Raw genomic sequence first — 25,182 nt, forward strand, 5'->3', positions numbered from 1 at the left:
TTGTTCTCTTTCCTTTCTGGGAAAGAAGGCGGCAACACTAATGAACCTCAGCTAGCAATCGCTTGTTGTTCTTACTGCCCTGACAAACCTGGTTCAGCAGCAGGGAGCTGCAGGAGAGAGGTGAACTGGCTCTTCAGGCACCATGTACTGCTCACACAACTGCACTGTATCTTCATTGCCAGAGGCAAAATGGGGAGGAAACCTCCTCTGGCTGCCTTGGCTGCTGCCCACATGCATAGCTGGTCCTGTCTGGGAGAGACAGCTGTAAAACTGGGAATCTATTCTGAGAGATTTGGGAGTTTAAGATAGAATTCCAGGTAGAATAGACTTTCAGGAATGTGGTGAGCCATTAGAAATTACACTGCTCTTCAGTGGACTGATCCACTTCCTTAGAAACCTAGCAGCAGCTCAACCAGATAGGAAATGGCATGAGATCAACAAAAGTCTTTATTTTTTTTTTTTATGAAAAGCTGCTTGACTTAAACTGAACATGGTCCCCAGAGATCAGTAACTGCACTTCTAACTCCTCCTGAAAGCAACAGCTGAGTTGCATGTTATGCCTTAAAAGCAACAATAAACAAGTGTTTAATAGCGGGTTTGTCGTTGTTCAGATCAGTTTGTGAATACATTTTTTGCAAAACATTCCAGGGTGGGCATTGTGACAGAAGAGGGCACTTTCTCTGTGAAAGAAGAAGGTTTCAATTTCACACTTCTTTGAATCCATGTGACTGTGCTGTGCATGTACAGGAAAGAGCTGTGGGAAGATCCATTTCACACCTGCACATCCAGACCACTAGGATCCTAAGAAGAAAGCATGTCTCTTAACTGCTCTGCTTTCCTCCATGAACAAGCGAATTTCTTTGTTGCAAATGGTCTGCTCCTTGCTACACTTCATAGGGGAAGTGCGCTACCTAATAAATGGTATAGTTTGTATGTCAGTGTTCAGCAACATGTTACATTTCAGTGATTCCACCAGTACAGGACCCACATTTGCTTTACGGTTTTATTCATGGTGATGGAAATACTTGTTACCGCAATAACATGTAGATTGAAAAAATTTTGAAAGTGAAAAGTTCTGCCTAACCATGAAAGGGTTTTGCCACTGATACTTATTTCTTACTTAGTGTTTCTCTATGGAAGAACCACTCGATGGGCACTGCAGATCTGACCATTCATCTCAGTTCCCAAATAATGGGTGTAAGATGTGAAAAGAAAAAAAAAAAAAGCAAAAAAAAAAATAGCAAGCAACTTACAACCTCATTTGCCGACCTTTATAGACTCCCATTTTACTGCTGTATTACTTAAGACGTGGATGCACACCAGAACCAAACCAAGCTTGCTGTTGGGTTTGAGGCAGGGAGCACAAAGCTGAAAAATTCAAATTGTACTGTTGTCTCTCACTGTCAGACCTACAGCTGAGCACAGCTCCACCGTACCTGAGGATCAGAAGACACTGTTGTAGGTTATAAAAGCGACATTATCGTTAACATTAGTATGCAGCACTTGGAAGTGCCTATTGATCATGTTTGTTGGTGGGTTGTTCAAGTTGCTGATATGGAGGATGTCTCAGCTGTGTGGCACCTGTGGTTTAATCGGTGACAGCAACATCAATAGTCCATGTTAAGTGTGCAGAAGGCCAGCAGCAAACTCCTAAAAGATGATGCTACATTCCTGTCCCTAAACGTAGCGCACATATCCTCTTACTCTTCCCTTTGCAGTTTGTAGCCCAGAGACTATTTTGAATTTGTATTTATTTTTATGTCACAGATTGCAGCAAATAAAAACTCTGCAACAACTTAAGGACACGTTACCCAGTGGTTTGCCCAGAACGTGGATTTTTCTGCATTTTTCCTAATTGGCACTAATACTACCAACAGTGGTAAATGACCGTTAAATAATGATCGCCCTTATCAAGTGAAAAACACCAAAGAACACGCAAGTGAATGAAGCGTGCTCAGCTCAGTAATGATAATCTCGTTTTCATTAAGCTGGACTAAAAAGGATTTTTCCATTACTCAGATGCGAGCCTGCTCATCGTGCTGAAGTAGTCAGACGGTGGGGACTTCGGGCGCTTCACACGTTCCCGGACGCAGCTCCGTTGTCTGTCCGTGACGCTCGCCCCGCTGGGCCCCGAGGAGCGCGTGGCACGGCTCTGCAGGCTGCCGGCGGCCCGCACCCCGGGCGGCACCTGTGGGGGACGGCACCTGTGGGGGACGGCACCTGTGGGGGACGGCACGGCTCCCGCACCGCCCCGCCCCGCCCCGCCCCGCCCCGCACGGCCTCGCCCCCGCCCCCGCCCCCGCCTCGGCGGTCAGGCTGGAGGCCCCGCCCTCGCCCCCGGTGCCGTCCCCCGGCTGAGGCGGGCGCGGCGCCACGGCGGCTGCGCCGGGCGGGGCGGGGCCGGGCGCCCCCGGCGCTGCCAATAGGGTCGGTACAAAGTGACCTTGGCGCCGCAGCCCGCCCCCTTCCGCCGCGCCGCATCCGGGCGCTCCCCGCTGCCCCCGCCGCGCCTGCGCCGAGACGTCCCAGCCCCTCGGCTCTGAGCTGCGGCAGCCGGAGCGGGTGAGTGGCGGCTCCCCGCCATCCGCTCCCATCGCCGCCCCCGCCCGCCGCCCCCTCACCTTCTCCCTCTCTCCGCAGAGACACCGGATTGTGGCCCCCGGGACGCCGCCCGCTAAGATGTTCGCTTGCGCCAAGCTCGCTACCTCGCCCTCCCTGGTGAGTGGGGGCGGCCGGGCCCGCGGGGGCGGCCGGGCTGCAGCGGGGGCGGCGGCGGGGCTCTCGGGCCCGAACGGGCCCCCGAGCCCCACGGCAGGCCTCCGGGGCGAGCCCGTGCCGGGGGGCTGCCCGCCCGAGTGCGGAGGGGGGAGGGGGCGAGCGGCAGGGCCGTGTTCCCCTGCCCGCCCCCTCGGTCGGGGCCCTTGGCCAAGGTGAGGGGCCTTCCCCCGGGCGGCGGAGGGGAGGGCGGCGCGCCCGAAAGCTCTGGCGCCCGGTGCGCTCGTGCCTGGCTGTAGGTCAAACCCCAGACTGTTGCTTGTCCTGTGCAGGGCCGGGACTTTTTGCCCTTGCAGAGACATGGGACTGTCCTGCTTGAAAATGTCCTCTCTAGCTTGCGGAACGTCTGGTTTTGCGTGGTGCAGGCAAAGGTTTCCCCTGCAGGAAGAGCTTTGTGCAAGAGCCGATATGACCTTAGACTGTTGGAAGCCCAAGGACACACAGGCCGCTTGTGAAAGAGGATTCATTCATTTGTGCCTCACTAGATTTAAAAGCCTAGGTTATGCCTGTGTGTTTAACAACTTTGGAATTCATTTTGATGGCTTTTATTTTTTCATTTGAAAATCTATATTGCTGCCTGCTGATCCATCTGGCTCTTTTTGTTGTCGTTTAGGTACGTTTTCTGTCAGTATAACACATGTACAGGTTCAGTGAATGATATTGCTACTTGCAATAACATCTCCTGAAGAAAATGGTGCTATCAAATTGCATGGTGGTGTTTGCTTCTGTATAGTTTATTGTATATCTGGCTATGCAAAGATCGCTGTCATTCCAGCGAGACAAATTACTTAGTAGGTAATAGCCTTAAAATCTTACGGACTTGTATGGGAACAGCTGCAATCAAATTTTTCTTTTTTTTTATAGTTTTTTTTTCTCATTTTGCAGATCCGTGCTGGATCAAGAGTCTTGTACAGACCGATTTCGTCATCTGTGTTGTCTAGGCCAGAGGTCAAGAATGGAGAGGTACCTTATAAACAAAATTCTGTATCTTCCTAAATTACCTGGTGAGCCTAAATGTCCTCAACTTAGAGTTCACTTGTACTAACTCAAATACCTACAGTGTGAAACTTGCTCTAAGTGAAATACCTAATAATACTTGTTGCTGTCTTGCTGTTTCCCCTCAGAAGTCTTTCACATTTAAAGTTGATTGCTTTCAGGTGGAACAGGTAACATTCTGAAGTCTTTAACTATTAGTTACAGTTTCATCACTTGGAAGAGGATCTAGCCATTGGATCTAATACAACTTCTAAAATTGCGGAATAACACTATCGAAGTGGTCATAGAAAATGGTCTGTGTCTTAATATAATGCTTTTTCATGTTTTGTTTTCTTAGGGCAACTCAGCACTTAATGGGGCCCAAAATACTGTCTCCCGGCTAGCACTTAGAGAATTCCAGACTAGTGCTATCAGCAGGGACATTGATACTGCTGCCAAATTTATTGGTGCTGGTGCTGCCACAGTAGGTGTGGCTGGTTCTGGTGCTGGTATTGGAACAGTCTTCGGTAGTCTAATCATTGGTTATGCCAGGTAATCAATCTCTCTTATAAAACTCACAAATTGCATGCAGACGTATTTTGAGACAGCACACCCAGATAAATAGAGTTGTAGTAAGGGTGATGGCACTGTAATAAAATATTTTAATAATTGCTATTAATGATAAACATGGCTAGATAGAATCATATGAAACTGTAGTGTGTTCATCAGGATGGCTCTGTTGTTAAATTCAGAACTTTGTACGCTCTTACCTGGAGAAGAGACATGAAAGAAATGAGATTGTTAGACTTGGTCAGTGTCTCAGTCACTGAAGTCCAGTGTTTCGGCCTTCTGTTCTGGAACTGAATTAAGAAATCTAGCCTGGATCTTTTCCCGTGTGAGGGGAAAAGTCCTAAAGAGAAACTGTACAAAATCTGGTAATAAGAAACATGAGTTTGTATGCCTTAGGCTTTGTAGCCAGTTGTTTAGAAATGGATACTTCTTAATTCAGTTTACTAACATATTTAGCTTTGTATCTCAGAATATGTAATTAATATTGAATGAGTAATCATTCCTTGTGGAAATCTGAAGGGGATGAGGGTGGGGATTTTATAGTAGAGATGAACTTCTTCCAGATAAGTTTACAATGTTACTGCAGTAGGAATAGTTAAAATGGTGTCGTGGAAGAGCAGAAATGATACAGGCTTTACTGAAGGTTTCATGTTCTTCATTACTCTTTCAACCACTTAAGTCTTCATTAAGAAATAAGACTTTATAAGTCCTATTGAAGACAAGTTCGCTTTCCACTTGAAGAAACATAAATGTTTTCGCTACAAAACTAAAGTCTTCTCTTTTGAATTCAGCATGAACATGTCAGTAAGAGGTTGTAGAATGTTACTTGATAGTATTGTGTTGAAGAGCTTTTTCCCTCCCACACGCTTCTTGGAGGGATAATTCATTGCATTTTTGCAACAAACTGCTGGGTATTCCTTTTTTTTTCTTTTTTTTTTTTTTTCCCCCCTCTAGGTGGTTTCAGTTCCTGTATTTGAGAGCTGCTTAGAATGTTACGCAACATAAACTTCCTTGGAATATAGTTCTAATGCCACAGATGTGAAATAAATTTATAAACCATAGTTCTGATAGTTCCTACATGGGATGATGTAGAGAAGTCAAATTCAAAAGCATATATGAATGTACTCACAAAAACTGTGCTCATTTGGAAAAGCCATATACAATCTGCACAACCTGAATTTAGTCTTAATTGCAAACTCATTTGTCTTCAGTGAAACCCTTGCCAAAAAGTACTTTTGCTTGAATTTGTTAGATTTTCCTGTTATGGAACCTGTGGCGAGGAAATAAGAATTTCTGAATCTGTTAGATGCATTAAACTGTATAAAAATACATCTTGCATGTAAAGATAAAAAGGTCTTACACCTTCTCTTTCTTTTAGAAATCCTTCTCTGAAGCAGCAGCTGTTCTCATATGCTATCCTGGGATTCGCCCTGTCTGAAGCTATGGGTCTCTTCTGTCTGATGGTTGCTTTCTTGATCCTATTTGCCATGTGAAAGGAGGCCTGCCTGTAATACTGGCATTGGAATGTAACTGCATTTTATGGGACTCCCAAAATGTTGGTGTTATGGAAATCGATGCTCTTTCCAAAGTCATTTCATTAAAGATAACAACTTTAACTGTCAACCTGTTGCCTGCATTTATTGTCTTTGTCACTGGGATATCTGGAAGACAGTTTCTTGTTATTCAGTCACCATGGCTTTCTCCTGATAATGACATATTGCATAGGACTTCAAACAATGACTTCAAGTCTAAACATTAATATATATATGGGCATGTCACTTGTTCATTAAAATTAGTGGTATGTCTTTGAAAGAGTAAAGGATACACAGATTAAATGTGAAAGGCTGTACTGCTGGCCTTGTTCATTTGCTTGTGTTTCAAACTTACCCAGACTTGTTCCTGTGCACAATTTGTTTTTTCTCAGGCTGGCTAAGGTGTTCTGGTACCTTGATAGAGGGAGCTAAACAGAAATCCACAAACAGTGATAGGAAAGTTCTCTTTGCGTAACATTTCAGTTATGCTATAGATTTTGATCACCATGGCAAAAATTTTCCACTTGCCTCTGACCAGTGTCCCAGCTGAACCAAACTAATGACTGTTGTAGGTTGATCCAAGGCATTTAATTTGTAGCACATTGATACTATACTCTTAGTTACTGCATTCTTGGTGTCACCTTATTAAAAAGGGAGAATTTCCAGCTTCCTCATTTTTTTAAAGTCAGCCTTGTGTTATTTCTCAAATTCTATTTAAAAGTAGTAGGATCAAAGCATTTTTAGTAAGAAAACACCTGCAGTATCAGGCTTTGCTTCTCACAGTATCTGTCCTTTAACAGTTTAAATGCATTTACAGTTCCATCTACATTTGCTGCAATTTATGGTGTGCTACTATGTACTAATGTGGTGGAGGGGTTGATAGCATCTCACATTCAGAATGTTAAATAATAGACATGGTCATTCAATGTGAGCTGAACTTTCAAAGAACACAAGCAAGCTTGTTAAAAGCTTTGTCATTTTGCTGTTAAATGTGTAATTACTGAATTAAATCTAGGAAACTACTGTAAGCTGCCTGTCCCTAGGGAAATGGAGAAATGACTAGTGGCTCTCAGATCAGTGCAAGATGCAGGTAAGGCTTTTTTTTTTTAATCTGAATTCAAGTATCAAATTGGTGTTCATAGAGACATGGTTTAGTGGTGGACTTGGCAGCGTTGTGTTAATGATTGGACTCAATCTTAAAGGTGTTTTCCCACCTAAATGATTTATGATTCATATAGCCTGACTTGGATCTAGCATGATAAGTTACTTTCCCCACATGTTCTTAGGAGAAAATAGTAATCTCAAAAGGATTAAAAATTACTGTGTAAATACAGAGAACATTCTTTTTATACATGTGAGGTGTAAGAGCATAGAATATGCAACATCTTTAAATACTCACCTCTAGCATAGTATTAGTAGTACCTTACATGACTGGGTCTGGAAGTGGGTTTTTTACTGGAGTGAGAGTAGGAGGTAAAGCATACTGCAGCCATCTTCCATGTGTTCTATGCTCACACAGTGTTCCTTTTATGAACTTGCCATTACCCATTCTCGTAAACTACTCTGTTACAGAGCTGACATACAGTGCATTTGCCCTGGATGAGAGGTAGATAATGATTACTAGAATTCTAGGCTGAAGCTCATCTGTGTACTATGGGCCTGGTAGGTGGTGGACTTTGTTCTGTTCTTTCAGTACTGTAGAGATCTCTTCAGGCATCTGTGGTGGCAATCCATATTTCTTAATATGGACTGGCTTAATTCAAGCTTCAAATTTCCGTATCACTGGGATTTGGCCAAACAAGGATCTTCAAACTTGCCTTAGTCAAGTCTAGCTCCTGCTCTGTTAATTGTACTTATTCCGGGTTTTGCATATAAAGTGGTTCTGCTGAGATGTAATTGTGTGTTTGGTGTAGAAAGGTCTGGCTATGCTATTGCTCCATAACCTCAATAAGAAAGCCACCTCAGTCACCATGAGTTACTTGAATCAGGTTTAAGTAATGACTTCTGGATTTACAGCCTGTCTTTTCCCATGTGGTTCACCCTGTCAGCAGGTACCCTTTTGCCTATGATTGGCCTTGTCTGAAAGGCAGCAGTCATCTCAGGTGACCCTGTATATGGATGTGAAGCCTGTTTATTTTAGTAGTAGCATCCACCCAAGCTCTTAGACTGGTGAACGTAGGCCAAACCCACGCAAAATTGCCATTTGGTTGGCCAGTCTTGAAAGAATCGGATCTCTGTCTTACAGGTAATGACTAATCAAGGACTTTAAAAACATGGCAACAAACCTTCACAGAGAGGATTATCCTCTTTATAGACAATAAGGGGCTTAGAGTCAATGAGTGTGATGGGCAGATTTTCACATCTGAATGATCACAGGGCACGCTGACTCCCTTTCTCTGTCCTTCTAGTTTCCCTGTTGAAAAAACAGCTTAGTTTCAGCGGTTACTTGAGCACTTCAACAGCTCAGTCAATTTGAGTGGTCTTAGAAAGACAAAAAATGTTCTCCGTTGTCCTAACGTGCTCACAAGAGACAACTATAAATGTGTAAAAGATTAAATGTTTTGTACCAAAAAAACTCCAACAACCCACACGAACTGTAGTGATTGGGCAGCAGCAGATCAAGGACTCTTGATCTCCTCTGTTAGGAGTTTACATCAAGAAATCTTTTTCTTCCATAGGTTAGAGAAACCAGATACAAAGTTTCATGAAGTGATACTGTAGGCTTCACTTTCCTGAAGCCTTTTTCAGTTTCTTCTGACATGGACGGTGCTGACTGTAGAGATTGTCAGCTTGTGAAAATTCATGTTGTACGTTCTCCAGATCCAAAGACTGCATTCATGTTTTACTGTTGAAGATGAAGCCAGCTGAAGCAGAGATCCTCATTGTCTCTGAATAACTGTCCTGCCTGCTGTCCTCAGAGAGTGACACGCACAATGTTATCCCAATGTATAGTGAAGGAATTTGTGTTACCAATTACTCTTCAGTTATTGCTGCAGGTAGAAGTGGTACACCCTTTCCATCCTGCTGCTTTTTCTTCTCTTTTCCTGCTTTCCCTCTGTATTACACCAGTCTCAGACTGAAGAAAGGCAAATAACTTTTTTTAGGTTTAGGGTTTTTTGTACAGCTTTAGGACTGATGCTGCTGTGTGATGGTAGAGCTGAGCCACTGAAAAATACTTGTTTCCAATACAGCTCTTAGTTGCTCTGTGAAGAAAGGAGTAAGATCTCTGTTCCTCTCTTTCTGCACTCAAATTTGAGCCCTTTGCAACATGCCTAAAGAATGATTCCACCTTTAAGTAAACTGTACTTTTATGCAGTTTATTATCCCACCTTATCTCAAAGAACTTTGCAAAGGTGCTGTACAGTGCCCATCAAAACAATTTACAAGAAATGAAATGTACCATATAGTCTTCTGCAAGTTCAGGGAAACTTAGACAAAATGTACTTTAGTGGAATTAATACTTCCTTTTTAGATGGTGGGTCTTTTTCAGTCTCGTACTTTAAGATCAGTCTCAGATTTGGAACAAGACAGCTCCAGGCACAGAAACAAATCTTCATCTGTGATTCAGAGCACATACTAGCTAAACTGTGTTGCCATACATGATTATTACATTTCCTTAATTAATCCAAGATGCTTGTAGCTCCTTCCATGTAAAATTTAGGTGATTCTCTTCATTGTACAGTGCCGGAGCAGCTTTGGTACAGCGTTAAACAAGGCGGCTGTTCAGCAGAAGCACGGCCGCCAGGCACAACCGGGGAAACCAAAGGATCATGGCCGGGACGCGGGCCCGGAGCGCTGATTATTCCAAAAGGCAGCTGTGACAGGCGCAGCAGGCGCTGTCGCTGAGCAAAGCGCTGCAGAGGTTTGGGCTCGGCCCGATTGCCGCTGCTTTCCCCCAGCGCGGCCGCCGCACCCCCCCATCCCCACCCGTGGCTGCGCGCACCCCCCAGCCGCCGCGGCTGCACCCGACGCGCTGGGCCGCGCACCGGCACCGCTCGGCGCGGCTCTGCCCGGGCGCGGCCGGTGAAGACCGCAGGTGGCCACCCCCGCGCGGGGCCCCTGGACGGGGCAGGGCGGTGCTCCTGCCCGGAATAGCGGCCGGCAGCGTAACGGGACTGGCGGTAGCGAGGAGCGCGGCCCCAGCGGGAGCGCCCGTAGTGAGGCCGTGCCCGGCCGCCCCCGCCTGCCACACCCGGGCACTCGGCGCTTCCGGCCGCCCCGCCCCCCGCCGCGCCGCCGGCCGCGCCCAATCAGCGGCGCGCACCGCCCTCCGCCCCGCCCTCCCCGCCACGTGAGCCGCACCTCCCCGCTGCCCGCGGAGATGTCAGCCGAGCTATCGCGAGAAGTGACGGAAGCCTGTGGGGGACCCGGCCTTTAATGTGCGGTTCGGCCCGCGTTCCCGGGTGAGTTTGTAAACACGAGGGCGGCGCGGCCCGGCCCGGCCCGGCGGTGGCGGCTCCTCCCTCCGCGCTGCGGCGGCGCGCGGGCGGGCAAGCGCACCGGGGTCGGAGGGGAGGGAGCGGCCCCGCTCGGCAGTAGGCGGGGGATACCCGGGAGGCAGTAACATGGCGCCGCCGCTCCTCTCCACGGCAGCCCCCTCCCCCACCGCGGCCTGCGGCTCCCGCCGCCCCTAGAGCCGGGGCGGGGCGGCCCGGCCGGCGCCGCGGAGACCGTTACCCGCTCGGAGGTAGGGGCCCTGGCGGGCGCCCCGAGGGAACGGGGCGGGGAGGCGAGGTGAGAGGGTGAAGGGGGCTGCGGCTCCCCGCGCCCCGCATCCGGAGGCGGCAGCTCCGCGGGGGCACAGCCGGTGCCTGCCCCGGGCCCGGCCCGCGGCGGGGGGCGAGAGGCGGGCGGAGGTGAGGGTGCAGCCGGGCCAGACCTTTGCGCCTCAGCTCAGCTGCAGGGAGGCCTCTCCCTGCGTCCATCTTCGGCTGGAAGGGAGCACCTGGCCCGTGCCCGGTGCCGGTGTGGAGGCTGCCGGGGAGGGTGCGGGGTGGGGGTGAGGGCAGCTTTTCCGCACCGGTGGGAGGTGCCGGCCGGCCTGGGTCTGGACCTGGGTCTGGACCTTGTGGACCAGTTGCCCCTGACTTTGCCAGTTACGTTCATTATGCCTCTCGAGTTGTCTTAATAAACAGTCTCTGAAGCTTTCACGTGAAAAAACATCACAGGCCCTTAAGCAGTGATGGCTGCATGATGCTTTAGGGATACATGTTTTATGCTACAATGCAACTTGATGTTTGGAGTTGGAGTATGCGTGTGCTGCCATGTTGCTTCTGCAGTCTTACTTGGTTTACAATCTTTCTGCATCCCTGTTCTTGCAGCACGATCCGTGACTATGTTTCCATGTCACATCTGTGCACTCTCTCATTTGCTTTTCATTAGTTGCTTTCTCCCAGAGATGTTTATCTTCAAATAGTGATACTGTCACCTGTTCCCTTGCATCAGAATGAGAAATTCTAATAAAGCTGGAAATTCCGATTCATCCACTGCTCTCCAGATAGTGACCCTGGATATGGCCAAAGTGTATTTTCTTTTCCACTTTTTAAAATAATATGTTTATTTTATTCGTGTCGTATTCTGCTCATGGCAGTAAATATCATGTCCCAAGCTCTTGCTGAGTGTAAAACCAGATAGAATTAATACAAACAGATGTTGCAGAAGTTAAGCTTGTCATACTGCTACGTTAGGTCTATGTTAGGTGCTAAATTCAGCACTAGCTAATAGGATGAGGAAGACCCTTCCTTGTCGCCCTAGTCTTGTGCAGGTGTTCTAGATGTGGTTTCTTCAGCCTTCTGCTGAAAAATAAGTTACTGTTTATTAATGGCTTCCAGTTGTAGACATAATTTCAGATGAACTACAGTCATAACTTGTTCATTGAATTCTATTAGTGTTTATAATTCTGCATTCCAGAGTAAAAATTGGAAAGTTGTCTTATTAAAAAATGAAACAATTACTTTGTCAGGCGCTGCTTGTTATATAGTACATCAAAAGAAATGTGAAATAATAGAAAACCCCGTAATGTATACATGGAATGAAGCAGCTTTTTTAAAAACACATTATGGATTTATGTTAATACTGCTATTGGCGTGCTAATACTTAATCAGCTAGTTGAACCTTTGATCTTCACAGTGTAGTTGATATTTCTATCCTGTTTTGAATTCTAGAAATATGAATGTGTTTGGTATGTCTTTTTCCAGAAACTTCTAGACTATGCAGCATCTAACATAAGGTGCTTTCAGGTCTTAAATTTGATCATATGTAACTTCAGAAGTAATTTTGGTTTTCATGCTATTTCTGTTTTGTGACAAAGTGTTGAGCAACCTGAAATATGGTGCTCTTTTGAATCTTGTTTAATTAAATTTAGGATGTATCTAGTGCCTAAAATGCTTTTTCTGTCATCAACTGTTCTTTTTTTCCTTTCACTATTAGTTAAACTTACAAATACACATTTTTAGCTCTGAGAAGTTTTACTAACTTTATAAGTTTGTACATTATTTCTAATCTCAACATTTCTATATTGTTTCTTAAAATAACCTTGAATTTCTGTATAAAAATAATATCAACTCTTTTCAAAGGAGCAAACATGTTTCAATGCTATTACCTTCTTGTTTGAAATAATGAATAGATTTCGAGTGATCATAGTCTTCCTGCATAACTTAGCAAGATTTGTTTCAAATCAATAATGTACACTCTTAAGGAGGCATTGGATATAATTTCTGATAGAAACATGAGTCAATATTTAATAATTATACAACAAAATTTTTTTTCAAGTTTATGCTGTACTCTTTCCAACTTTGTTCTGTGTCAGTTTCAGTTTAGCCTGAGAACTTTTGCATTAGCTTCAGTCAGATAGGAGCTTCTCTTCAGTAAGTTATGTCAAACAATATAGTATGTTTCCCTTTCTGGGTAAATGCTAATGGTAATTTATATTGTTGCTTACAGGAAAGAAAAAGGTCGTTTTGCTTCAATGAGAGATGGGAGCCCTGCAGTAGGATATTTATTCTATATTTAAAGATTTTTTAAAAAATTGAATTCTTGATTTTTCAGTTTTATACTTCAGGGATGCAATCTGAAAAAATGTAAAATGAAGTAACTTTTTTGTAGGCATTTTTTTGTTAATTTGTTGAAACTACTGTGGCAAAGGGAGATTGCATTTCTGATGTTTGTTAGGTTGATGACCAATGTTAAGACATTCAAACCTAGGTAAATGATCTGGGTAAGGTAAGTCCTAATATCTCTCTAAGCAAGTTGTGAAATGATCAGTGGAATATTAATCCCTGTATATTTTTTCTCTGAGATTCATTGGTGTTTCACTTATCTGCAAGAGCTGTATTCACACAGCATGAGTCTCCAGTAAGTCAAAGGAAGATCAAGGCGCCTCTGAAAAATACTTAAGCCAGGGCATTGACTTAGGAGCTGCCATATCCAGCCAAGAGGAAGCGTTAGGACTAAGGATCTTTCTTTATTCCCATTAGTGCTTGCTCTTTACCAGAAACGTACCCTGGTGTGGAAAAAGCCTGCTCTTTCAGCAAAGCTGAAGTAACTTAATTGCTTCTTTTCTGTAGGTGTTGCTATCTGTCCAGCTAGCTTTCTTGTTCTTACTTGAAATTAAGTCAATTGACCTTGCTTCTTGCATCTTTTCTTCTTGTCCAGATGCTTTCCCCTTTATAGAATCTTAGACAAACCATGGAAGGTATGGAATTAGCTTTAGACATCAGTTGCAAACAGTTAACTGATAACATCAGGAAAAAGTGCCCAACATTTGACTTTTTTGAAGAAAAAAATCTGAGCATTATGCTATAGGTATTACAGTCTTCCTTATTCTTCCCCAGAACTCTCTATGTGTCTTCTAGGAAGTAGCACAACCATTCTATTAAGCAGTGAAGTATGAAGAAGGAGCTCTTGTTTTCCTGTTCACCAGGTTTTGAGGTTTATAACCTTTACATATTATGGACTATGGCCTATTGTGTTCTTGCAGGATCTACTGAGCTGCTTTCTGGAGATTCCATTTTTATGAGGAGGAATATTTTTTTTTTTCTTCTCCATTCTCATCGTGCAATTTTATTTTTTAGGAATGCTGAAATCTACAGCATTACACAAGTATAGTCAGCCAGCCACTTCTGAAAGTGGACTCTAATGATCAAGTATTAATTATACACTTTTGCTTCATCTTTCTTCTTTTGCTTTACAGGAAACTGAAAAAATAGCTGTTCCAGTTCCTCCGGGTAAGTGGAGCAATGATTTTTTTTCCCTCTAAAATACAATTTTTGGGGGTTTTATTTATTTATATTACTACTTATTATGTGGTGTATTCTACATACTACTGATTTTTACAGAAAGCAAAACTTGCAGGTCTGCCTATACAGAAAATTGTGGAAATAAAGATAGGTTCAAATGTGGGAGGTGATTAAATCTATGCTGTGCAATGCTACATGCAAGTATTGAAAGTATAAAAGGTGCCTTGTTCATTGTGATTTGTGTTGATTTGTTCGGTTGCATGAGAAAGACTTTTAATTTTGAAGTGTTTACATTTGGAAAACAAAGGTAGCTATTTCCCTGCCCTCCTCCCCACACCCCACACACCCCCCCCCCCCCCCCCCCGCCTTATCTATAGAAGCATGTCTGTTAAATTCTTGTATGGAGCCAATCAAAACACTAAATTCATCTCTTCAGGTAACCATTAAGAGAATGTGATTCTTTACTGTGGCAAATATACTCAGTCACTTTAGTTTGAAAAAGTATGCATCTCAAGTAGAACTCTTAAAGTTGATAAAGACTGAAAGATTTTGACCTTGCCCTTTTATGCTTCAGTTTTCTATTATAAAATGAAGCTTTAAAGTAAAATCTTAAAAATCTGTTACTACCTAAAACAGTTACACACTATGATGAGATCTACAGAAAAGCTTACCAAGAGTTAATAATTCTGTATACAGTAAGTATTTGTATCTTGCAGTAAAGGATCAAATGTAAAGAATAAAAGGAAATGTGGAATAGACATGATTGGTCTTGAAGAAATGTAAACATCCGTAGGAAAATAGATCACTGATACTGTAACTTAAGCACTTGGTAATGTATAGACACAGGAGAGAGTAGATGCTGATGGGCGACTGTAATTCTGACCTATCTCAATGGCCTAATACTCTTTTTGTCCAACTTCCATTTCAAACCAGAACGTACAGTTGTTTCTTGGAGCCGCACCTGTGTCTAGCTGCAAAACATGGGTCCGCATCACGTGTAAGCAGTAGTAGGTAAATCAGCTACTACTGCAGCTGGCAGGCTGTCAGATTGTCCTGTATGGACTGTCCAGTTTAGGGGGTGACGGACCTGTGAGAGTGTGCATCTCTTCTTTATCGGTGTCCAGTACGGGGATGCTGACATTGAAAAGTTGTACAGTTTTCTTCCCAGCACGTGTGTCCCCCGTGCCCCCTCCCCCATGTTTATAGTTGTCTGTCTTTTCTGTGTTCAGTTCAGGCTGTTTTCCTCTATGCTGTTTGTATCAGCCCCGACGTTACAGGAGGGGCAGTCTCTGTATTGCTACAGTGCTTAGAATAAGTAATTATGGGTAAGACTGCACAGCACATGAGCAGGTTAGTGCACAGGGGTCTTTCGGCTTACAGCGTGCTCTATACAGGTTAAGTGTTCAGAGGGTTTAGCTACAAGCCTGATGAATACTACGTATGCGTGAAGAATGATTGTTTTTCAGCAAATCTGGAGAGGTTTTTGTAAGGATTATAAATATGTATACATTTTAAATAAGTGTTTAAATGTTTAACCAAAAAAAAAATATTTGAAATGAGGTGTTAGTTGTGTTTTCCGTGCTACTGTATGTGGGGGATTAAGAGAAAACAAAAGAACCTTTACCAGTAAAACAAGCCAACAAGACATTGCCTAAGTCAGTGTATGATTCTTTTATTTTACAAATTGTGTACAGGAAGGTAATAGTTTCAAGAAAGTGTACCTAAGATGTTTAATTAAAACCTTATAAAAACATACAAATAATTGTTGAAGCTATTTTTGTAGCACTTTTAGATAAACATTACTGTGATGTTTTATTGCAACATCTTCATTTTTTGAATAAGCACACTGTCCTAAATATTAGTAAATTGCTTGCAAACCTGTTTTTATTTCTCTGTATTAATATATATTTTAAACGTGTGTATACTTATTTGTATATTTTACTGTATGGTTTGCTTTCCAAAAGTGATTAAAGAGCCTTATGACATTTTAAATAGGCGTGATGTGAAAATATTTTACCTTTGCATTGAAAGTATGAAACAAACACCAAAAAAGAGAGATTACACTCTGATTTAAGTACCAAAGTTGATTATGCTGCCGAGACTATTTCATGAGTTTCTCATATTCAGCTCTGATCCTATTTTTCAGTGTGACTCAAAGAATTCTGTGTATGGGTTTCTTTATACTACTGAAAGGAATTTAGGGTTGGAAAGCTTACAGAAGAAAGTTGCAGTTCAGTGGACTGTAGTAAGAATCATTTCACTGAACAACTGTTCCATTTATCTGAAGAGATAATTTAAGGCTGGAGTTTCAAGTTCAGATTGGATTGCTTTAGGAACCATCTCTTTTCTGTGGGACAGGGTGTTTGCTGTTGCCCGGGTACAATCCAAGGTGGCTATAATTCATTTCTAGCAATTGGGTTAGCAGTTTACATATTTTATTTCTCATTTGGTTGGGTGAGTAACATTTTCATCAAGATGGCATTTGAATTGCTGTTTTGGTTTTCAGAGGAAGAGTATTTTCTAAATTCTTCTTTCTTACTGTGATATTCTCTCTTGGAGCAGTCTCCAGTAGCCTTTTGAAATCAGAGTGGCAATCACAGACTTCTTTTCTGAAAAGAAGGAAAAGAGGCAAAGGATGGGGTTTGTTTGTTTTCCCTAGCAGGCAACAGTTTTAGTTGTTGGGCTGTAAAGGTAACCATGCTAAGTCTTCTAAAGTTGTCAGAACTTTACCTGTGTTTGAATTGTCTTTTGCTGTTGTTCACCTCTGTTTCTAGCTATGACATCTTTATGGTATACTTCAAATTTCAGAGTTATCTTGGATTGCTCAAAATTCCATCCATTGAAATTTTGAGTGTCTCCAAGGATGGAAGTTGAACAGTCCACTGGGCAACCTGTTCCAGTGTTCAGCTGCCCTCACTGTGTGACTTTCTGTAGTTTTTTGGTATTCCCCACTTCCCCCCTCCCCTTATACTTGCTCTTAGCTTTCTTGGCATGGCTTGCGAACGTAGCATCTCATCATTCTGTTGTACACTGGCCAGAGTCTGGATCTGTCTTCCCTCTAACAATACATTAGGTAGTGTTAAGACAGCAAGTAGATCCTTCCTTAGTCTTCCTTCTCCATGCTGAACCAACTTTGCTTCCTGATACTCCTCTTGTCTTTAATAGTCGAGCCTCCAGCCTGTTCTGGTGAGGCCTCTGCTGGTTTCTTTTCAGTTTGTCGTCTGTCTTGAGGGGCTCAAAACTGGCCACAGCACTCCAGCTGTGGCCTCAGGAATGCCAGATAAAGGAGAATAATCACTTCCCTTCATCTGGCTGCTATGCTTTTGCTAATTTAGCCCAGTAGGCTGTTAGCTTTCAATGCTGCAAGCGACATGTTGCTGAATCGTGTTCAGTTTGTTGTCCACCAGGAGTTACATATTCTGCCCCAAAGCTGCTTGACAGTCAGTTGGCTCTCAGCCTACACTGTTGCATGGAGTTATTTCGTTCTAGGTGCAAGCTTTGCATTTGTCTTTGTAATAGGTAAATACAATCCTTACCAATTTGGCTACACTAACGAATGTGAGCCCTTTGTTTTCCTATCCTATCAGATCCAGTCTCAGTGTGGATTTATACTGTCCGAGGTCTTGCTGGAATGCATGAGTGAACTTCTTTTCTCTTTTAAGTGCAAAAATTTCAGTGCTTCAGGATACTTTTTATTCTTCAGATGTTAGCTGGAATCCCTGTACAAGGCATTGCCTCACAAATTCCTTGTGGCCTGCAGTCAAATAAAGATCAGGAAATTAAGTTATCTCCAACTTTTTTCCAGTAAGCTTTCCAGGAGGACAGCTCTTTTTTTTTGGCCAGGATTGATTTGTAGTATATAAATCAGGCATTCATAATTCACAGGCTTCACAAACCAAAACATGAAACCAGATGATGACTTCATATGCAAATATGCGTTTTGGTAATATTCCTTTCGAAGAGAAGATGAGCAGACTTGAAAAATTGATCTTTACAGCTTATGACCTAAGGAAAATGCTAACAGCATGGATGGAGTAGATTTTATGGCTGATAATATACACGTGTCAAAAACTGACAACAAGCTATAATGAGTGGAAAAAATGCCCTACATGCACTTTTGTTAATCAAAATCTTCATCCTTTGAATAAAAAAAACCCCAAAAACAAACAAAAAAAACCACCCAGAATTGTTTCTTACACCTTCAGACATTACTGGTACGGATGTAACTCTTCTGCTTATAATATGTATCCATATGTGCATATTGTAGCCATATATAACTATATGGTGCTCTGTGATCAAGATTTAACAAAGCAAATTTCTTTTGAGATCTAAAGGAGACTTGAGTCTGTTAGTTTTGAACTTGCATTTAAAAAGTGACTGTTGCATACCTGAACAAGGATTGCCTTTAAGTTGTTGAAGTTCCGGATAATATAAGGATGTAATCCTAAATCTTCATTGATAAAGGTCTTATTTTTTACCCTGAAGCCTCCATCATGAGTATTCAGACTTGCCTGTAACCTTGTTGGTTACAAGTTAGCTACCAACTCTTTATTGGTGACAGTAACAAGTTCATAGTTCGAACGTTTCAAGAAATATTTCATCCCCTCAGAAACCTGAGACAGGTTATGAATGCTTTACAAAGAACAGCAGAATGATCTTCATCCCTTATTTTCTTTGGCATCCTTTCTTTGGGATGCAAATGTTTTCCTGAGTTGTTAGTGCCAAAGACTAAATTTTCTGGCAGCCATTCATCTCTTCTTGGCTTGTGATCTCAGCTCTGTATCCTCGTTCTGTTGAACTTATATATTTAGAAGTTACACTTTGGAATCTCCTCTATTCCATGGTTTGCTGCTTTGATATTTGGTGCCCATGACCAAGGACACTGGGATCTCCTTCTCCTTGAAGTAATATCCACAAACTCTATACAGTAGTCTTTTACTGTACAGGTGCAGGCAAAAGGATCAGGTAATGTGTTCCTTACAGATCTCTGAGGTATTCTTAAATTATTTGCTTGCACTTAATTGATTTGTCTTGTGTCTAGTGCTAAATGTTATACCTGAAGTATACATTCTTAGGACGGTCAGTTTTAGAAGCCTTACAACTTTTCATGACCAGCCTGTTGGGGAGAGATGGATTTATTCTGCTTATGTTCTTTAATCATAAAGACATGTTTATTCATCTTTATTTGCCTCATCAAGCTAAGCAGTGTTCAGAACTAACATTGTTAGGTCTCAGTACAAATACTTATATTTAAAGATGAATGTATTTCCTCCAGAGTAAAGGCCACAGATGCCATAACTAATTAGAGGATGTATTGAAGTAAACCATTTCTTTGAAAAACTGTTGTTTCATGGGTGAATAGTGGGCATTGTATCATTTATCTTTACAAAATCATGTATTATTACATGTTTAATATGCATAGTAATTAGTATCTTCTTTCAATTACAGTTCATTGCCATGAAAAGGAGGATATGATAGTTTGCCCTATGAAACAGGTTTATATGTGAAATCTGGCAGGTATGTGTATTAGTATGTGGGGTGAGCATGGAAAACAGCACAAAAATCTTATCTCTTCTTTTTAAAATATATTTTAGCCTGCTGGTAGTTCAGTTGTATAGCTGAAGCATTACTAATGTATATGGTTTTGTAGTTAAATTTATAACAGCTTATGTAAAGGTCTATCTGCTGACTTATCTTTAAAGATTATGAAAAGACTAAGGAATCAACCACCTTTTCTCATCTGTTGGCACTGTATCCTTGATTACTTGGTATTGTCCGCTGCTTTGTTCTTTTTTTAGTTGTGGGAATTGGATCATTATTACAATGTATTTTTATTTCAGTAATTAGTTGTCATAACAAGTTACGTACCAATGTTTGCCTTTCACATTGAGATGTATGTTCAAAACCTGCTATGTGTCTATTGGGTTTTGTGTAGATTCCTGACAGAGCTTGGAGTTCAGACTCTACTTGAATCCTGCATGTTTATATTCTTAGTGTAGCCAGAAGGCAGAAATTCTTGCCCATGAAATATTAAAATATCCTGTGGATGTTTATGTATTGATTACCTGTTGCAATATTTGTAAAATTTGTTTTAATTCTCATTTTAATATAGGTAGCACAACGACCTGTGGAATATGAGTGATGACAAACCCTTTTTATGCACTGCCCCTGGATGTGGCCAGGTAATGGTCTGACTTGAAGTTACCAACACTGATCAGATAAAAGTAAAACAGTGAAACTTATTTCTAGGGATTGAAGAAAAGGGGATTTATGATAATTGGTAGTAAATACCTGTTTTGCTGAAAAAGCAGGCGACAGCAAGAATATGTAGCGTTTTGTGTTTATTCAGAAAATGCTATCCATAGAAGAAAAAAACCTCATTAAATTACCCATTCTGAGCTGAAAACAATTTTGTTAGCCATGATTTACTTGCTTTCATTAAAAAAATAAATAAATCAAGAAGCATCCCAATTTGTGTCAGTTAACCTGTATTTCTCAGAATATTTCAGTTAGTGGGGACCTCATTATGAAGCTTGCTTGTCACTAATCCACCACTATGGTGACTGCAAATATTTAATGGCATAATTTTTGTTTATGTATATTTTTGTGTATAGGAAGATGCGAACAGTATGCATGCTACAAAATAACTTTCAGTTCCTATTGTAGTTGTAATATATTCTATTAAATAGCATTATTAGATACAGAGGTGAATGTGAGCAGAAAAGTAAAAAATCAAGTGTTTTAGCAGATGGTTGCTTAAAAGGAAGCTGTCTTAACACTTTTAATTTCATAACCTGAAAATAAATAAATTTGCATTATCTGCTGCATGAGATGGACATCCGTGCATCCTTTATATAGAATTAATTTCTCAAACAAACTGAAATTTTTCATTATATTACCTCTGCTGCCTCTGTAGAATTGATTTCTTAAACTGTTTTTTCCATGATATTAGTACACTTGGCTTTATTGGATTTGTAGTTCAAAATATTTTCATTTTTATTCTGAAAACTTAGGTTTTATGGTGAAAGACAGCATTAATGTTACATTAATGGAGCCTTCTGTATTTAAAGCAGAAAAAGACTTAAGATTTCTGATTATGTCTAGTATGTTCAAAGACATCAAAAGTAACAGAAGAGGACTGCCTTCTCCTAAGCAACATATTTGTCCCCATCCTATTTGAATCTCATTTTGATGTAAGCTGTTAGAAGTGTTTTGGCACCTAAATCTCATAAAGATGCATCATTGGGCTACAGTAATCCTTGATTCCATTAAAGGAGAAAAGTTCATGTCCCTGAAAATGGGCAAGGCTTCTCCCGATGCTAGCTCATAGAGTAAAACTGAGAGAGGGAGTTAGGATCTGGAGATCCGGTTCCCTCTGCAGGAACCTGTCCATCACGTAGCAGGAACAGAAAGGTGTACTTAAGTGCCTTAGTGTGATAGAATGCCAAAGGTTCTGGCTTGTGCTGTATGTAGAGATAAGGCATGGGAGCTATGGAGAGCTGGATGTTTGGAACCATTGGCAACATTTCTAACAAAAAAAAAAGTGCCTGGCATCTATCACCCTATCTTTCAGTGATCCTGCATTTTTTATTTCCCCCTGAGCTCCACATATACGTGTCCTTTCTCACAGAAATACTCTGGATGACTGTACTCTGAGGTCAACTAAATTGTCTCTGTTGTTTTCTGAGAGATGACACTTAGTGTGTATCTGTTATAAGATATATGTGGAGTGACATATTATTGAGGAATAATCAGAAATATAATTTGGGACTCAGATGTTCCCAAAGAAAAGTTAGAATTTGGATCTTTTGTAAAATGTATTCTTTGTAGGAAACCTGCATCTTGGGAAACATTTCCTTAGATTATCTCAATTGAAACACTAACTTCACCCACTATTACAGATGCATAGCAAATTTCAAGTTAGTAAAAGCAAGAATACCTATTTTACAGCATCTAGTTTGTCTGCTTACTGCTTTTTTTATAGAATGTACCCCAGATTTGGGGAGAAGTATGCACAAAACTGGCATAGTTCTGAAAACTTGAGAGATTTTAAAAATTTTAATAAATTGAGTTCATTCACAGCTCTTCAGTTGTATGACATTGTTCCAGTGTCCCATTCAGTCTGCCTCTTATTTTATATAGTAAATGGTCAGGGGCAGGAGCTATACTTTATTTTTATGCTATTAAATACAGTGAAGACTGTGTGATTACAGTTAGTTCTCATTATTCTGATAATACATGCAATACAGAAATCAAATAATTGTAATCAATTACTAAACATTGTCAAGATCCATTAGTATAGCAAATAGCTGTTTACTAATGGTTGGTGAAGTCTGCAGCACTCTGAAATTTTATCTTGGACTTTTGATGAATGCAGGTACTTATACTATCATTTCCTTGATATCGTTACTATTTAGTTACTGTGAACATCATCTGAGTTTTATAATATTTATGCTTGGTACTGTGGACCAAGGAAGAAAATATATTTGCCAAAGAAGGTTGTCTGCTAATGTAGTAGTGATAGTTTCACATACTGTAAAAATCACTTTCTGTAGAATTGCATTTACTTTGTTCACACTCAAAATTACAACTGTGTCTTAAAACTTTCTGCTGCAGCGTTTTACCAATGAGGATCATTTGGCTGTCCATAAACATAAACATGAGATGACACTGAAATTTGGTCCGGCTCGTAATGATAGTGTCATTGTGGCTGGTTAGTATATAACTTTATAATTAGTTTATTCACTTTTCTGCTGGAATGGGCATACGTTTTATGTATTTTCTGTACATAATGCATAGACTTATATTAAGAGAATATGAAACTTTTTCTTCACTGTAGCTGTTTGCAATGTGTGCTTAGGCAATATTTTCTTAGATAATCAGCTTTTGTCAGAATTTGAAGCCAGTATTATCCTCCATAAGTAATTTTTATTTGGATCTGATACATAATTAAATATTTTTCAATTTTCAATACTTTTAACAATTGATTAAATTATGTAATAAGTATTCAGTAAGAACACACACTAATAAAGGCTATGTTTTGCAGGATCTGTAACTAGATTAAACTGTATTTAAGTTTTAATTATTCATTGATATTACTTGTCTCAAAATTTAACATAATAGTGTTTTTTACATGCTATGGTGACATTAGAAGAATGAATTGGTGGTTATTCTTAAAATGGGATAGTAGAAGAAAGATAACATTTTTTTGGTGTAATTTTGGCTTAAGGTCAAAATACTTTTACTGTATTTCCACCTGAATGCATGGTATGCCCTTGGTCAGTTGTAACTAACTTTGTTTGTCCACAATCAGAAGTTATCGCCAACAGATGATTGATCTCATTATAAATTTCAAAGTTCTTGAGTGAAGACAGCACTTGCTAGTTATTCTGAAGTTATAGTCAGACTTGTTTTTTCAGTGGTGGAACAGCCTAAATGAACTTCACAAAGGCTTTCAGACATTTTATGAATTTTTTTTTCCTTTTAAGTGACTATTTTGTTAGGATGAGCAGACAAAAAAAATTGTTACCCTTTAACCAGCATACTTTTAAAAATTCTAAATGTGATCCCTGGCAATTACACTGTTAAGAAAGGGGACCTGTCAAATAATCAGGTATTTGGGAATGAAACTATGGCAGTGTCTGTCTTTTTGCAGCTGCATTCCAGTGTATGAACTGTTAGCGGTGAATGCCAGTTTAAGTTCGTAAGGCACACATAATACCACTTTACAGTATTTTAAATGCAGATAACTTTTTGGCAAATGTGGTTTATTGTGACCTGGTAATAATAGTGTAATAAGGGGAATTTACACAGTACCGAAAACTTTATAGAAAGACATCTTTGAAACTGCTTCATGCAGTAGTTGCCCAGATTCCAGAAGCCTTATGATTCCAGTTTGACTATACAGGCATCGCAGGAGTCAATGTCATCGCACTTGAAAGACATCACTGTTGTTTTCACAATACGAGAAGCAGCAAACTGCCCGTTGAGCAGTGCACTTTTGTCTATCTGCACACACACCCCCCCACCCCCCCACCCCCCATTTTTAATTAAAGCCTTCGTGTAGGCCTGATCTTTATTTGAAAACAGAGCCAGCTTCCTTACTGAAATGATATGCTTAGGCACTTGAGAGTAGCTCCCTCTGGTTTCTGGCCACAGACGGAAGAACCGCTTTGCTACCCTCCCAGAACTGTCCGGGAGTGAGTGGTTTGCAGACTTGGGTTGCTTGTCTCCGGCAGGTGGAGCATGCCTTCTGGTTGGCCTCCTGTGAGGCGGAAAGGAGCCTGCTTGCAAGGCCTAAAAGAGTTTTTAATCACGTTGCTTCCCTCTGTTTGCTTTTATTCTGAAAAATATTTATAAGTAAGTTCATTAATGGTATTTTAAAAATAAAATTGTGGGGGTTTTATACACTTCATTTCAGATCAGACACCAACACCAACTCGATTCTTGAAGAACTGTGAAGAAGTGGGCTTGTTCAATGAATTAGCAAGTCCTTTTGAAAATGAGTTTAAAAAGGCTTCTGAAGATGACATTAAGAAAGTATGTTCAAAAACTTTTTCTTCTCAGAGCTTCTACTTTTTTTATATCAGAAATTCCATTAGAAAAGCAAACTTTGGATTTATATATTTCCTTCTAAACTATACTGGTAATTGTTTGCCACCTGCTTATATATGTTGTATGGAGAGAATACAAATCGAAGATTCCTCTTCTGAAGTTTAGTTTACCTGATTAATTTTGCATAGTTAGCATAGACAATGGGACACATTGTCTTTGTCTTAATTCTGTGTCTAATCTATATCTGTTGAAGTTAATCATTGGCTTTGATTGGAATTTCATTAGGCCCTAAATAAGCAAAAAAAAATGTCTGAAAAGTAAAGAGGTTTTGCAGAAAGAAAAACATGTTCAAGAAACCAATGTGGAAAGAATAGTAAGTGTCAGTAATGGGGTTATAATTACATTCATTATGTGTTGAAATCACTTTTGCCTAGAAATCACAACCTAAACACCTACTTTTTTTCATGTACAGACTGAAATATAAGAAAAATTTGGACTCTTATCTGTTTAGCAGTTTAGCAACTTCATGTTTTTATGAG

At 41.0% G+C, this 25,182-nt stretch overlaps 2 protein-coding genes across 7 annotated transcripts in view; both read left to right on the top strand.

The window, feature by feature from the left end:
- The first annotated feature begins 2,406 nt into the window (after positions 1-2,406).
- ATP5MC3 (ATP synthase membrane subunit c locus 3) lies at positions 2,407-5,943 on the top strand. The gene is made up of 5 exons (XM_056348134.1): positions 2,407-2,562; positions 2,641-2,718; positions 3,661-3,738; positions 4,109-4,302; positions 5,699-5,943. The coding sequence occupies exons 2-5, from the start codon at positions 2,680-2,682 to the stop codon at positions 5,811-5,813; spliced, it is 426 nt and encodes a 141-aa protein (XP_056204109.1). The 5' UTR covers positions 2,407-2,562; positions 2,641-2,679; the 3' UTR covers positions 5,814-5,943.
- A 4,191-nt stretch (positions 5,944-10,134) lies between these two features.
- The window catches only part of ATF2 (activating transcription factor 2), a 52,142-nt gene continuing 37,094 nt past the window's right edge, over positions 10,135-25,182 (top strand). For 3 of the 6 annotated variants that reach the window (XR_008823369.1, XM_056348129.1, XM_056348131.1), the window contains exons 1-6: positions 10,135-10,255; positions 14,044-14,077; positions 19,538-19,606; positions 20,202-20,271; positions 22,706-22,802; positions 24,510-24,628. Coding sequence is in view for 5 of the 6 variants with exons in the window: in XM_056348129.1 (XP_056204104.1) it covers positions 20,224-20,271; positions 22,706-22,802; positions 24,510-24,628 (264 nt within the window). In the remaining variant the exon portion in view is untranslated. Of the gene's footprint in view, positions 10,256-10,402; positions 10,540-14,043; positions 14,078-19,537; positions 19,607-20,201; positions 20,272-22,705; positions 22,803-24,509; positions 24,629-25,182 lie in introns of those variants that run through there. The other 3 variants (XM_056348132.1, XM_056348133.1, XM_056348130.1) reach the window with 2 other exon arrangements.

Source organism: Falco biarmicus, chromosome 8, assembly GCF_023638135.1.
Source record: "Falco biarmicus isolate bFalBia1 chromosome 8, bFalBia1.pri, whole genome shotgun sequence".
Classification (NCBI taxonomy): Eukaryota; Metazoa; Chordata; class Aves; order Falconiformes; family Falconidae; genus Falco; species Falco biarmicus.